The 14565-nt window shown below is 35.7% G+C and overlaps 1 protein-coding gene across 1 annotated transcript; it reads right to left on the bottom strand.

Moving 5' to 3' along the window:
• Positions 1 to 388: 388 nt before the first annotated feature.
• On the bottom strand, positions 389 to 13678 carry LOC111718455 (uncharacterized). Its single transcript, XM_023494058.1, has 9 exons — positions 13232 to 13678; positions 9703 to 9789; positions 8752 to 8841; positions 7733 to 8114; positions 4397 to 7243; positions 2601 to 3801; positions 1735 to 1791; positions 1501 to 1565; positions 389 to 704 (listed from the first exon to the last, which is right to left on the bottom strand). The coding sequence occupies exons 1-6, from the start codon at positions 13607 to 13609 to the stop codon at positions 2681 to 2683; spliced, it is 4905 nt and encodes a 1634-aa protein (XP_023349826.1). The 5' UTR covers positions 13610 to 13678; the 3' UTR covers positions 389 to 704; positions 1501 to 1565; positions 1735 to 1791; positions 2601 to 2680.
• Between the last annotated feature and the right edge of the window lie 887 nt (positions 13679 to 14565).

Below are 14565 nucleotides of genomic sequence, written 5' to 3' on the forward strand. Positions count from 1 at the left end.
CAAATTCAGCTTGGAACACAATAAAACCAGAATCAATCTTCAATTTGAAAACCATTTCTGCAAAAAATTTTATTTAATTTAACAGTGTCTAATTATTTTTTTAAACTTTTCCCAATTACCTCAATGTGTTAATACGATTTTTAATAAGGATTATGATTATACACCCTGGACGTAATATCGGATTTAATTTTAAAATGTTTAAAAAATGAGAATATGTTTCTGTACAGTAGAAAATAACATTTCTTTCAACTTGTCAAATATCTTATTCATAGAAAAGATAGTTAGAGTTCAAGACTAAAGTATAAGTACAAGACTTCAGAGACGAGACGAGTCGAGATGAGACGAGACGAGACGATGTTTTAAATAGGAAAAATTTCAGTGAAGTAAAACGCTTGAAAGTCCTATATTTAGAATTTACATAAATGAAAACTACAATTTTCAATGATTATCACAAAATGGTGCCAAACAATACAAATCAAAAATGTGTAAACTTATTTACATATGAACATTTTAAATCTTTGGTCAAAATTTCACCATTTAAAATTTTCAAATAATATATGTACAAGTAGTAATTGAGTCCGAAATAATATTGGTCCTTACATTACAACTTAAAATAGCATGAACATATGTTTGATGTCACTTTATATCAGGTTGAATTGCCGACTCGTTTTTTTCTTTTTCTCCGCTTTAAAATACACTTAAACCTGAACAGTAAACATTAATAACTAAAAAGAGAAAACAATATTTAGAAAATAACTCAGAAAAGAATTAAAAAATATAAATAATGCATAAATCTGAGAAAATAACCAAATCAGATTAAATTGGAACCAACGGTTGATACTAAATAGGAACTTAATTCTATTAAGCTGAACAAGGAAACCTAAGTTCGAATTAAATGAATTTGGGCTGGGTCTCAAATCCACCAAAAACCGGTTTCAATTGAGCGACGGTTAAAATCATGAAACATTAAATACAATTTTAAGTGGAACCGATCATATTTCAGCCGCGGCTCAAATTCTTTAAATTCGGCCTCAGAGGTGGTTAAACAGAAGGAAACCAGAGGTTATTCGCCAAAACAAAGAAACCAGAGGTGTTGAACAAGAAAACCCGAGTTTGTGAAATAATGACAAAAATAATTGATTTTTGGAAACAAATATGTGAAGCTAAAAAAAGGAAACCTAACATAATCTACATGACCTGTAGGTTGAGATAATAAAAATAATAATGATGCGTAAATGGAAAACTAAGGTTCAATGTCTGTAACAGTTTTTCTTTGAAAACCCTAATCCTATGATAATTCGCTAAAAATTTCATGAATCTTTTTGTGGACAATTAGTGAAAATAGAAGAAAAATAAATGTTACATTTAACACAATGAAATCTTAGGACTGGTATTTTTAAATCTCATCGTCCACTATAAAAATTAAGCATTAAAAATAAACAAAAATAAACAACAAATGGAAACTGATCCACTAATCCACATATTAGGGAAAATATTTACCTGTAAAAGTTACAGTCAAAATTACACTAAAATGCTTTGATTTCACTAGTCATGCTATCCAACACCTAAATCAAATTAATTTATCCAATATGTCTGAATCTGAAATTTTGAAAATGCTCACATTTTTTTTAATTACCATATCAGTTTTTTTTTAACTATATTGATATTTTCTTATTTATATTTAGAACAAATTGCATAGGATTACTTTCAACCTAGAACTCGTATTCACATCACCTGACTTAAACAAACTGGGGGGAAAACACAGCAATGCTAAGTCACACCATTCCGGTCCTTCAATTTAAAATAATATTAGTAATTCTAAAGCAAAAAAGGGGGAGTGTAAGTAGTATTACTCTCCGGAAAATTTAAACAGTGGTTAAACATAATTTAGCATTGTCGTAGAACGCTGATTTTTTGCATGCGAACTCGCTTATATGTATTGTAACTGCAAAATGCAATTTCAAATAGATCAGAGCAAATGTGCGCAATTAAGAAACATCGCATGCTACTTTTGTCTTGAATTAGGGCCAACTTGAATTAACATATATTTATTTGCATTTTTCCTTAATTGCGCGCGCACAGGGGGACATGAGGCTCTAGGGCGCAAACTTTTCAGGAATTTATTGTTTAATCGCGTCCTGATGCCGTTTCAAATTCATTTAACGGTGTAAAGCATGTGAGGACGTGAAAAAGTCATATTTTTTAACAAAAGGCGCGCGCACATTTGCGTTTGACCACTGTTTAAATTTCCCGGAGATTAATACGACCAAAGCCCCCTTTATCATCATTATCAAAATATATTTAAAAAAGGGAGTATAAATTAATGTAAAATGGTGTACTCTTATTTATTTTGATTTTGTCAAATGTATTGAAGTTATTGTACTTATACATTCTCATTCTCCAAAAAAAATTTCAATTAAAAACATGCTTTTGGTCAGTATCTAGACAGCCTTCAATATATTCATTGCATGTTGATTGTTGAAGGTAGAATCAGTAAACTATTAAATTTAAGATAGGGAAAATTTCTATAAGCAATCATTATGTTAACTTCAATGACTCTTCAAACTAATTTTGTTTGAAAGAGTAGAAGAAAAAGTTACCTTTGAGTAAAGCCTTGGTATTTAAGCTCAGTCAGTTCTCCGATATTGTGAAGGACCAAAAAGAGAACTGATTCAGATCGCTAATGATCGCTATACCTTGCTCTTTTAATATAAGATCGTGGATCCAGACTGTAGGAATATCTACTTGGATACTTCCGGCCTTCCAGACTCCTTTCAGAACTACGATTTTTCAATCCATATTGAGATCCTTGAGTATAGTTTCGATCCCATTGATGATTAGGACACTGATCCAGATAATCTCGTAGATCTTTATTACGACCAATGTGATTATAATTGCTCCTTGTGTCCCAGCTTGTAATATCTTCCTGGTTGTTATATTGTCTCCGACCCTTGTATTTTTGCCAGGTCTCGCGCACCCTTTGATCATTCTTCCATCCTTCGTTAGAGTAGACATCTGCACAGCTCTGTCCTGTCTCCGAGGTAAAATTATAACTTTTGTCAAGTTTCTCGCACCTTCTATGGTTTAAAATGTGCTTGGTTTCGATAACAGGACTATGGTCCTTTAGGTTCATGTTCTGATTATGAAACTGGCGAGGATTGGGATGAAGAATAGAATAGTCTCCAGGATTAATAAAGTCTTGAGTTTTAGTAAGTTTTCCTCGGTAAGGAGAAACGAAGGCTTCATTAGGAGTGGGAGGGGGAACACAGAAATCGAACAATTTTTGAGATGATACAGTAGAGATAAATCCTTTACCTGCATCAGCTATCGGTGCACTTGGATATATAGAAGAGCAAGAATATCCAGTGGAGGTTGCTGGTTTAGAGATACAAGGATATCCAGTAGAGGTTGCTGGTTTAGAGATACAAGGATATCCAGTAAAGGTTGCTGGTTTAGAGATGAAAGGATATCCAGTAGAGTTTGCTGGTTTAGAGATACAAGGATATCCAGTAGAGGTTGCTGGTTTAGAGATACAAGGATATCCAGTAGAGGTTGCAGGTTTAGAGATACAAGGATATCCAGTGGAGGTTGCTGGTTTAGAGATAAAAGGATATCCAGTAGAGGTTGCAGGTTTAGAGATACAAGGATATCCAGTGGAGGTTGAAAGTATAGTTGGTATAATATATCCAGAGACACTTGAAAATGGGTTGGGTTGGTTGAGGGACTCACTTAGTTGGATCACAGGAATAGGGGTTCCAGAAAACATAGGATATTTATAAACTTCAAGGACCATTTCACCACCTAGAAAATATTATTGATTAAAGTAGGGTAAAAAATAAACCTGGAAAATGATATTTTTATTTTAATTAAAACAAAACTCGTCTCAGGGTCTAATGGGACTGTAAGCGTAATTTTAAGCGACCCTCAGTACCAAGATTGCAATGCCTGATTTACAACGGTACCCTTGAAACTTTAGCCTGATTAACAATGTGAAAATTTTCGTGCTTGTTTGCTGACAATTCCTATATATTTTTGTAGTAAATCGACAATTAACATTTTTTTTAAAATTTCGATTTAATACTTAATCATACAACACTTGTAAGGGTACCGTTGTGACTCGGGCATTGGCATTCTTTACATGGACGGTAACTTAAATTACGCTTACAGTCCCTTTAATTTCTCAGGTTACTATCCATATCTAAATAAGAACATCTGCATTTCAAGTTTGGGTTTGATTATAAATTCGTGATAAAAACATATTTTACAAAAAGATTGGGGTTTTATCACCAAGCAAAATAATTTTCTTGAAAATTGTCCAAAGTAATCCTGAACCTATTTAAGGAAATCTCTCTTTAAATTTATTAATTTCAGTATTTCAAGAATACAGATAAATTACCTTTTGAAGTTATTTTGGTTGAGTTGTCACATTGTCTTTTCTTCTCAATACTGCGACATCCTTCAGATACTTCTAGTCGTTCTTTAAACTCCTCATAACCAATACATCTATCTTGACTTTTCCTAGCAAGCTTGCAATCGTTATTTCTTGATTTGCTGACTGGCAGTTCAGGTTTATTACCAACCTTGACCATGCTCATCGTAATGATTTCGTTTCCTGTTGGTAAATCAGAGTCCGAGCTGGACGAATCAGGGTCCGAGCTGGACGAATCAGGGTCCGAGCTGAACGAATCGGATTCAGATTCGGACGAAGTTTTCTCCGATTCATCCTTGTCATCCGAAATCTCGGCAAGATTGAAAACATTTTGATAGTTAACACTGTCACGTCTCATCCTTGTTCTGTAGAGCGAAAGAATTCTATGCAGGGAGGATTTATCCTTCTCCTGCAAATCCGGTAAATCTTCGTTTTTTAAAACAGGTTCAAGGTATTTACTTCGGATTATTTCAGTATTAGGAAACAACTCAGTCTTTGAAGCATCCTTTATATCCAAGATAAGACTTGTCTCTGTATTGGGAGGCGTCTTGGGAATTGTATTGTTACTTGAAGCATTCTCTGTATCCAGGATAAAACTTGTCTCTGTATTGGAAAACGTTTCGGGAATTGTATTGTTACTTGAAGCATTCTCTGTATCCAGGATAAGACTTGTCTCTGTATTGGGAGGCGTCTTGGGAATTGTATTGTTTCTTGAAGCATTCTCTGTATCCAGGACAAGACTTGTCTCTGTATTGGGAGGCGTCTTGGGAATTGTATTGTTACTTGAAGCATTCTCTGTATCCAGGACAAGACTTGTCTCTGTATTGGAAAACGTCTCGGGAATAGTATTGTACCTTGAAGCATTCTCTGTATCCAGGATAATACTTGTCTCTGTATTGGGAGGCGTCTTGGGAATTGTATTGTTTCTTGAAGAATTCTCTGTATCCAGGATAATTTTTGTCTCTGTATGGGTGAAAAGCTCAGTCTTAGAATAGTTACTTAAAGTATCCTTTGTCTCTAGGATAAGACTTGTCGCTGGTTTGGGTTCTAATTCTAACAGCTGTTTCACTGGAAGATTATTTTCTGCATCATGAGAAGTATTGATCTCATTTACTTTCGTATCCGAAACAGCATCAGTTTTTGAGCCAAGCTTTGTATTAAGAACAAGTTGAATTTCAGGGGATGGACCAACCTCTATGACAGGAGTCTGATGCAATTCAGGGGTCTTCTGAAGTTCGGGTGATGAAGCTAGCTCCGTTATCAGATTTTGTTGAGATTCAAGGTGCAGTGAAAACTTTATCTCTGGGATTTCCTGAAGTTCAAGTAGAGAGACTCTGGTCTTTGGATTATATTTAGAGTTAGGACATGGAGCAACCTTAGTCTCTGAAGTCTCATTAATTTCAGAGGATGGAGCAAGCTTTATCGCCGGATCTTGTTGAAACTGAGGGCAAGAAGCAAACTCGGTACCTGGCTTCTCTTGAAATTCGTAAACCAAAGCAAGATTAATCGCTGAATTCTGTGAAAAATCAGAGAGTGGAGCAAGATTACTTATCGGATCCTGAGGACATTCTGAACATGGAAAAAGCTTTGTCTCCGGAGTTTTCTGAAGTACAGGACAGGGAGCAAGCTTAATCTCTGGTTTCTGACAAGATTCAGGATGTGAAGCATCATTAGGCTTAATATTCTGTGGAAATTCCGGATGTGAGGAAACCTCAGTCTTTAAAATCTTTTGAAATTCAAGGGACGGAGCAAGCACTTTTGTAGGATTCTGTTGAAATTCAGGGCATGGAGCAAACTCAGTCTCTACGATCTCCTGAAATTGAGGGCGTGGGGTAAGCTCAGTATCTGGATTCTGTATTGATTGCTTTATCTTCAAATTCTGTCGAGGTTTAGCGCATGAGGTAACAATAGATTCCAAGCATGGAGCAAGACCATACTCTGTATTATGAAGAAACTTATTAGTCTTTGGGATCTTCAGAACTTCAGTAGATGAAGCAAGATCAGCATCCGGATACTTTTGATATTCAAGGTGTGAAGCACGATTGATTTTCGGATTCTGTTGATATTCAGGGTGTGAAGCAAGATTAATTTCTGAATTCTGTTGAAATACCGAGTATAAATCACGCTTATTGTTAGGATACTGAAGTTCAGTACTTGGAGCAAGATCAGTTTCCAGATTCTGTTGAAATCCATCGCACGGAGCAATCCTCGTCTCAAGGTTCTGTTCAAATTCTGCATCTGAAACACCAAGTGATTTCAATACCTCGATAAGATGATCTTTCATTCGTGGAGTATCAAGGGTTTCAACTGTGGAAAAGCTCTTTTGGTTTCCCTGAGAAAGTTCTTCAACGTGAGATAAATCAAAGGAATTTCTATCCAACAAAGAGACGCAACCTCCAATAGACTTCTGAAGAACTGAAGTGACCACAGGGGAAATTTCATCCTGAGAATTCCAATAATAGAACCCAGGTTCAGGACTCCTTGTAGTAACTGGAGCAAATGGAGAAAACTCCATTGGAGCAGGTTCATTCTCCTCCCGGAGAACCTGTAAAAATAGGGTTGAAGCAGGTTCATTCTCATCCAGAAGAACTGGTGAAGATAGGGCTGGAGCAGGTTCATTTTCATCCTGGAAAACCGGTGAAGATGGGGTAAGAACCTGGACATTATCAGGAACAACCGTAGATATCTCTGAATAGAATCCAATATCCAAGAATTCTCGCAGTAGTATTCCTTCCTGGTCTAGATCGGCCAAAACTCTAGAATTCAGACTCGCATGTTCTATAGACCCGAGCCCAATACCGGGACAACAAAAATCTAAAAAAAAATTGTTCGTACAAAAAATTCCTGAATTTTGCATTTAAAAATCTTATATAGATGTTTTCAACAAATGCAAGCTATATTTTATGCCGTATTAAAAAAATCACAATTTATATCACAAGAATTTTTTCTACTGTGGAAGATATCCTTGTTCACCGCAACTTAATTTTAAATTATGAATAATAGCGGAATATTGAGAGTATAACTCGAAAAACAGAACAAAATTGAAGATTTGTGCATCAATCTTTTTCATGGCTTGACATAATCACAGGATATAGACCAGAAGATGGTAAAATAAAAATAATACAAGAGAAGTTATGGCAAGGATATCTATCATGAACTATTGAAGATCAGTATGTTTCTTCTGCCGTCTAATCTCTTGTTTCAGTTCCTCGCTGTTCCTCGCTCCAATGTTCAGTAAAAATCACAATTACATCAATACAAAATAATAATATATATAAACACTCTCGAGCTTTTAAAAATAACCTGGTTCTGGTTGTGCATTGAGGTCTTGATGAGAACCTTGAATCTGGACATGACCAACTTGATCGATCTGATCATGGTTTCCGATCTCATTATTCTCAACTGGAACCGTATCAGAGATATCAATCTTGACTTCTGAGTTGGATTTACCTACTCCGGCGGCGGTGGCCAGAAGAGATTTCAGGACTGATGTTTGATAATTCCACTCAGCAGCCTGATCTAGCTCAGCTTGAATCTCCCGGAAAAATCTTGACCTAAGCTCTTCACCAGTCTCCAAAACATCTTGAGAATGGTCGATCATATCTTCAACTATTCTGGGACAGGGGAAAAGACTCTCCCATTCCACTCTGCTAGATTCGTCTGATTCAATGTTACTGAGCTCATCCTGATCAATTACTGGTATTAACAAACAACAATACAATGGTGGAATAGATTAGGTATTTCATTGCTTTTGATTGTACATTATATAAAATATCTAGAACAGAGATTTTTAATCATTACTTTTCCCGTCAGAGTTTAATGAATTGTAGAGGTCGCTGAATTGCTCAAATCCTGAATCGCCGATTGAAATCCTCATAAATTCTTAGCTTTGAATCGGTGGTTCAAGATTTGAACCGGTGGTATAGGTAGTTCAGCCACCTCTTTAAATTCGGTTAATAGATCCATATCTGGTATATAAAAATAATACTAATTAAATAACAAAAAACAGGATTAAATTCTTCTCATTTGAAATTTTTAAAACGTTTTTAGTTCAATACATTTCAAATAACATAGAGGTAGTCAAATGGAAAATAAATTTTGCACAGAAAAATTTTAATTTTACAGAAATATTTTCTTCTAAATGACAATCTTAGATTTATCTCAATTGGGACATTTTTGAGCTGACGACCTCCTCTACTAATATGTCTACATTTGAAATATACATTCCGCAATTGACAAGTTTCTTTAGTAGTTACAAAAAATTGGATTTCCCTTCCCATTTCTATTTTGAAAAGATTTTATCTAATTAAGCGAAATCTAACCTTTAATACATACGAGACTTGGTCAGAAGTATTTTTCCCCTCTTCTACACCTTGTGGACTTAAGACTGTAGCTTGCTTGGTTTCAGATACCTAAATTATAATTCAATAATAATACAATACAAATATCCATAACAGTACAAAACTGTGTAGTCATTGATCCCCAACCACTCATTACAAAAAATTCTGTAGGATATTCATGAACAAGTATTTCAGAGCTAAAAAAACTTAAGAATTGAATTTCCTTAATTCCGATCGCCTGAATATCCATGCTGTGAAAATTATTCTTGTTAATCCTCTCTTTTTGATATCCCTGCTGGGTTCCGACCAATGCAATGAGAGTTCTCTCAATGATTTGGTGTAAAATTTCCCGGCTTCTGATTGGCTGTTCGGTTTATGCAAACAACACTCAGATTGGTTGAACTTTAGACACTTTAATGGATATCAAAATTAAAATATAATAATCTGCAGATTAACAAAAAGAGGAGATCGAGCATTATTCTTGAATTCCACGATTCGAAAGTTTTCAGCTCGATTTACATTCTGAAGGACGGATTTATCTGTAATTCTCATGGGGAGATGTTTTAACGCCACAACATTTAAAGCAGTGACGCATTTGTTAAAGTAGACATTAGAGCGTTTAATACATACCTTATTTTGATCCACGGTCAAATTTTCTAAATTTTGATTTCAAAATATGATATCGCAAGAGATTTCAAAGATATGTGCTTGGCGTGTAAAGGAAAACAAATAAATATCAAACTCTTAAGAACTATATTAATTGTAATAACATACGATACAATGGAAGAAAGATTCCATGTGAAAAAGAGTTCTGACGGTTAAAATCAAATGTCGACTGGATAATATGGCACTGGATCCAGAATCGCTGGATAAAATGTTGTGGGAGTAGTGTCTAATTTTTTGTTTATTTCGTCAAGCTTAGCAACATCTAACCTTTAATTCAGTTGAGACGGCACAGGTAACCATCGTCTCGTCTGAACCTTCAGGACTGAAAACTGAGGCTGGCTTGGTTGAAGAAACCTAGATCATAAAAATGATTAAATAATAATAAAACAAACTGATGTTTTCTCTTCTTCCTGTAAACCCACATTTGATCGAGAACTGTAAAAGTTATCTGATGTTTCTGTCTCGAGAAATTAATATAAAACTGTGTGATTATACCAAAACTTAATTATGAGATTTTATTAATCTATTCAATTAATCTTTTTAATCTAAATTTTCTAATATTTTCTACTCCCAACACTAGCTTCAGTTTAGGTTAGGTAATTCTCAAATTCTGACAATGGAATGGAGAAATTAATAAGAGATGCAATTAAAGATCAAGATCTGACTGAAACAAGTCACATTAAGCAGGAAGCAAATAAAATAAAATGGATTTCTTTCAACTTCTGGGGTTACGATTTTCAACAACTTTTTGTTTTTAACCATTGAAAAATACTTTTTCTTCAACAACGTTTTGTTTTTAAGCGATGGATTTAAGATTTTAAATAATTTTTTTTTGTCTTCAACCACTGGTTTTTAAATTCTGCAGCAACTTATATTCTTTCAACTGCTGGGATTAAGATTTTCGACAGTTTTTTGCTTTCAACCACTGAAAAATAATTTTTCTTGAAAAAGTTATTGCTTTCGACCGCTGGTTTTCAGAGTTTTCAGCAACTTTTTTCTTTCAACCGCTGGTTTAAGATTTTCAACAACGTTTTGCTTTCAACCACTGAAAAATAATTTCTTGAAAAACGCTTTTTTTCAACCACTGGTTTAAGATTTTCCAGAAGCGTTTTGCTTTCAACCGCTGGTTTTATGAATTTGAATAACTTTTTGCTTTCGAACACTGGAAAACAGTTTTTTCTTGAAAGACATTTTTCTTTCAACAAATGGGTTTAATAATTTAAATAATTTTTTTGCTTTCAACCGCTAGTTTCAAGATTGTTCAGCAACTTTTTATCTTTCGACCACTGGGTTTAAGATTTTTAACAACTTTTTGCTTTCCACCACTGGAAAATAATTTTCTTGAAAAACGTTTTTGCTTTCAACCACTGGGTTTAAGATTTATAACTTTTTTGCTTTCATCAGCTGGTTTAAAGATTTTTCAGCAACTTTTTTGCTGTCAACCACTAGTTAAACATTTTGAAAAAAGTTTTTGGTTTCAACCATTGATAAAAAGTTTTATTAAACACATGTATAAAATTCTTTCCTGGGAGGAGGGGGAAGAAATCAAAGACCCAAGAGGAGGGGAAGGAAAAGGGAAAGGAAAGGGGAAAAGAAAAGAAAAGGAAAAAAAAAAGTGGAAAATAAAAGGAAAAAGGGAAGAAAACAGTAATGGAAAGGGTTAAAAGCGGAAAAAGGGGAAGGGTGTGGAAGGGGGAAAGGCAGAGAGAGGGAAGGGATGGAAGTGGATTAGTAGGGAAGGAGATAGGTAAGGAAAGAGATAGGTAGGGAAGAGGAAAAGTAGACAGGGAGGGTCAGGAGGGAAAGGGGAAGATTGAGAAAGGGGAATGTTGAGAGAGAAAGGGGAAGATTGGGAGGGAAAGGGAATAGTTGAGAGGGAAAAGGGGAGATTAAGAGGGGAAGGTTGAGAGGGAAAGGGGAAGGTTGAGAGGGAAAGGTTGAGAGGGAATGGGAAAGATTGAGAGGAAAAGGGAAAGATTGTGAAAGAAAGGGGAAGGTGGAGAGGGAAAGGGACAGGTTGAAAGGGAAAGGCTGATAGGGAAAGGGAAAGATTGAGAGAGAAAGGGGAAGATTGAGAGGGAAAGAGAAGATTGAGATAAAGGGAAAGGTTGAGAGGGAAAGGGAAAGATTGAGAGGGAAAGGGAAAGATTGAGAGGGAAAGGGGAAGATTGAGAGGGAAAGGGGAAGGTTGAGAGGGAAAGGGGAAGGTTGAGAGGGAAAGGGAACGGTTGAGAGGGAAAGAGAAAGGTTGAGAGGAAAAGGGAAAGATTGAGAGAGAAAGGGTAAGATTGAGAGGAAAAAGGGAAGGTTGAGAGGGAAAGGTGAAGATTGGGAGGGAGAAGGGAAGATTGAGAGGGAAAGGAGAAGGTTGAGAGGGAAAGGTGAAGATTGGGAGGGAAAGGGAAAGTTTGAGAGGGAAAGGTGAAGATTGGGAGGGAAAAGGGAAGATTGAGAGAGAAAGGGGAAGGTTGAGAGGGAAAGAGGAATATAGTTAACTATGCAAGGAATAGGGAAGTAGAAGGAGAAGGTAAGAGGAAGGTAGGGTAGATAGGGAAGGGGACGGTAGTGAATCAATGGAAAGAAGTGAAGAGGAAGGGTAAATAGGAAAGGGACGGACTAGAGCTCTTAACCTCTAAGTTAAGTAAGACAAAGTTAGAGTAATAAGGGAGAGAGACAAAATGGTATAGACATAACAGATAAAAGGGAGAAATTAAAGAGGAAAAAGGTCAGATTGAAACATACGGTTGAGAAGGACACTCCGTAAACCAAAAATAAAAGGTTGAGAAGGAAAACTTAGTAAACCTGAGAAATGAGAAGGAAAACTCAGTCAGTCTGGAAACGGACAAGGAATCCGGAAACAGAAACCCTCACAAACCCCAAATGAGTAGAACAAACTTGGAAAACCCAACGAAAAAGATGGAAAAGAAGAAAAAAGAAAAAATAATACATAAGGCTATAAAAGAATTACACAAAAGAGATCTGAAGAAAAGAAAAAATAAAAGATCCAAAAAGAAGAGAAGAAATAAAACAAAAGCGATCTAAAAAAGAAAGAAAAAAAGATCCAACAATAGAAAGAATAAAAAAAATAAAACTGATGGGTCTAGAGTTGGTTTCTCAAAAGGTACAGTCGCCGGAGAACGAGAAAGTTTTGAACAAAAAATGGATAAGGCAAGATATGTTTAAGAAAAAGTAAGAATGGCCGGGTGTTGTAAGTTGAGTCTCTCTGACACCCGAAACGGGGAAAAGGGACGGGAGAGGAGGAAAGAAACGAAAACAGAGGGGGGGGGGGAGGTAAAGAAAAGAGATGAGAAAACAAAACATCGAACTCTTGTAGGTCTCGATCAACAACCGGTTTCAGCCTATACCCCCTTTAATTTTTCCTAAACAGTCCCTTTAAGAAATTTTAAACTATAAGCTAAGAACTTTCTCGTAGCTCTATCAAGTTCTCCAGTTCCCCAATCAAAATGGGATGCAAATCGGTCAAGGGGTTCATGAGTAATAACCGAACATACAAACAAACAATAGACGAACTGAGATTAGTACATAATAATTTTATAACTAATAGACTAGAGATAACAGAACAGTATTTTTATTTACGAGTCTTCAAAAGATTTCTATTTCTCGCCCACTAACTAGTGAAAATGATGTATTAAGTTCACTAATTATTTCTAGCGCTTAATTGCTAAAAGAGGAGCGCGCATGCGCTAAGGTTCAAAAACGTAATTTTATTTTTACTTCTGCACTCCCCCCCTCTCATTCGACAATTAATTCTTTCAATAAAAATGTTTAGTATCACCTCCTGTATGTGTGAACTGGTAGATGCTGGCATCTTAAAACTTAGTCCCCATTCCATCAATTCCATAGTTTCGATTCTTCTCATCTGTTTTCTGATTTTATCTCCAGGTCCTTTTATCTTTTTGTTCTTATTCTGATCAGTATTCTTTTCTTTCTCTGCCCGCTCTTTCTTTATTTTCTTATCTTTCTTTGGTTTCTTTTCTTTCCTAATTATCTCTCCGACTCCCGATTTCACAGAATTAATAGTTTCAGGGTTATTACGCTCCAGTATGTCTCGTTCCTTTCTTATTTTTTCCTTTTCCTTCTTCAACTCATCAATTTTCTTCTGAATAATCGCCACCTCCGCTCTCTTAGTCTCATACGCAGTTTCTTTCATCATTTCAGAACTACCTAGCGCATCTTCAAAATTTGTCGTGTCCAAAAACCTAAAAATGCTTTTTCAAAATACTGTAGTTACTATTAGGTTGACATTGATGTAAAAAACAAAGAAATTCTTTAACGAACGATTAAAGGCTAATATCGGGAGGGTCGAATGTTGATCAACTGTAAAATGACATTGATGTAAAAAAAAACAAAGAAATTCTTTCCCGGTAAATAAGAATTTAATGAAGACGACATTCTGACTAAGCATTCATTAAGTTTAACTCGAAGTATTTAACTAAGGATCAGGAAGGTCGAATGTTTATCTAATGTAAATGTGATCTTTTAATGAATAACTAAGAGAAATTAACAACGTTAAAGTAACCGCAAACGATCAAGTAAAACTTTCCTAGTTTTGCCGCTGCCGTGCATCATCAGTTCATCGCCCATCGTACTTCTTAACATTCCCCCAAAAGGGGATGGTGGAGTTGGCACATTTGATGTAGGGGGGGGGGGCCCTGAGTCATTAGAGGTCATTAAAGTTCAATTTGATTTTATTATAGGAATTTCGAACCCTAATTAGGCGTGCATCCAAAAACTTGGAAGATTTGAACCAAAAATGAAGGCAGGGCCCCCCCCCCCTACATCAAATGTGCCAACTCCACCATCCCCTTTTTAACCACTGTAAAACAAGGCATATGTAAAGATATTAAAAGCAAAATAAAAACACTTGACGATGTATTTGACGATGAAAAAAAACTTTTAAAAATACAAATAAACAATCTAAAAAGAAGCCAACACCTGAGAGTAAGTTTGGGCGCCCTATCCCCGCTTCCCTAACACATTTAAGAATTAAAGGGAGTGTTCGCGAAAAATGAAAGGGGGTACAGGCTTAATGCGATAAAAAAGCGCTTTTGATCGCTACTAATCTTACTTCTATCTGTTGCGTCTATAAGGAGAAAATTGTTAAAGACG

This window comes from Eurytemora carolleeae, unplaced genomic scaffold, assembly GCF_000591075.1.
Source record: "Eurytemora carolleeae unplaced genomic scaffold, Eaff_2.0 scaffold176, whole genome shotgun sequence".
In the NCBI taxonomy this organism is placed as follows: domain Eukaryota; kingdom Metazoa; phylum Arthropoda; class Copepoda; order Calanoida; family Temoridae; genus Eurytemora; species Eurytemora carolleeae.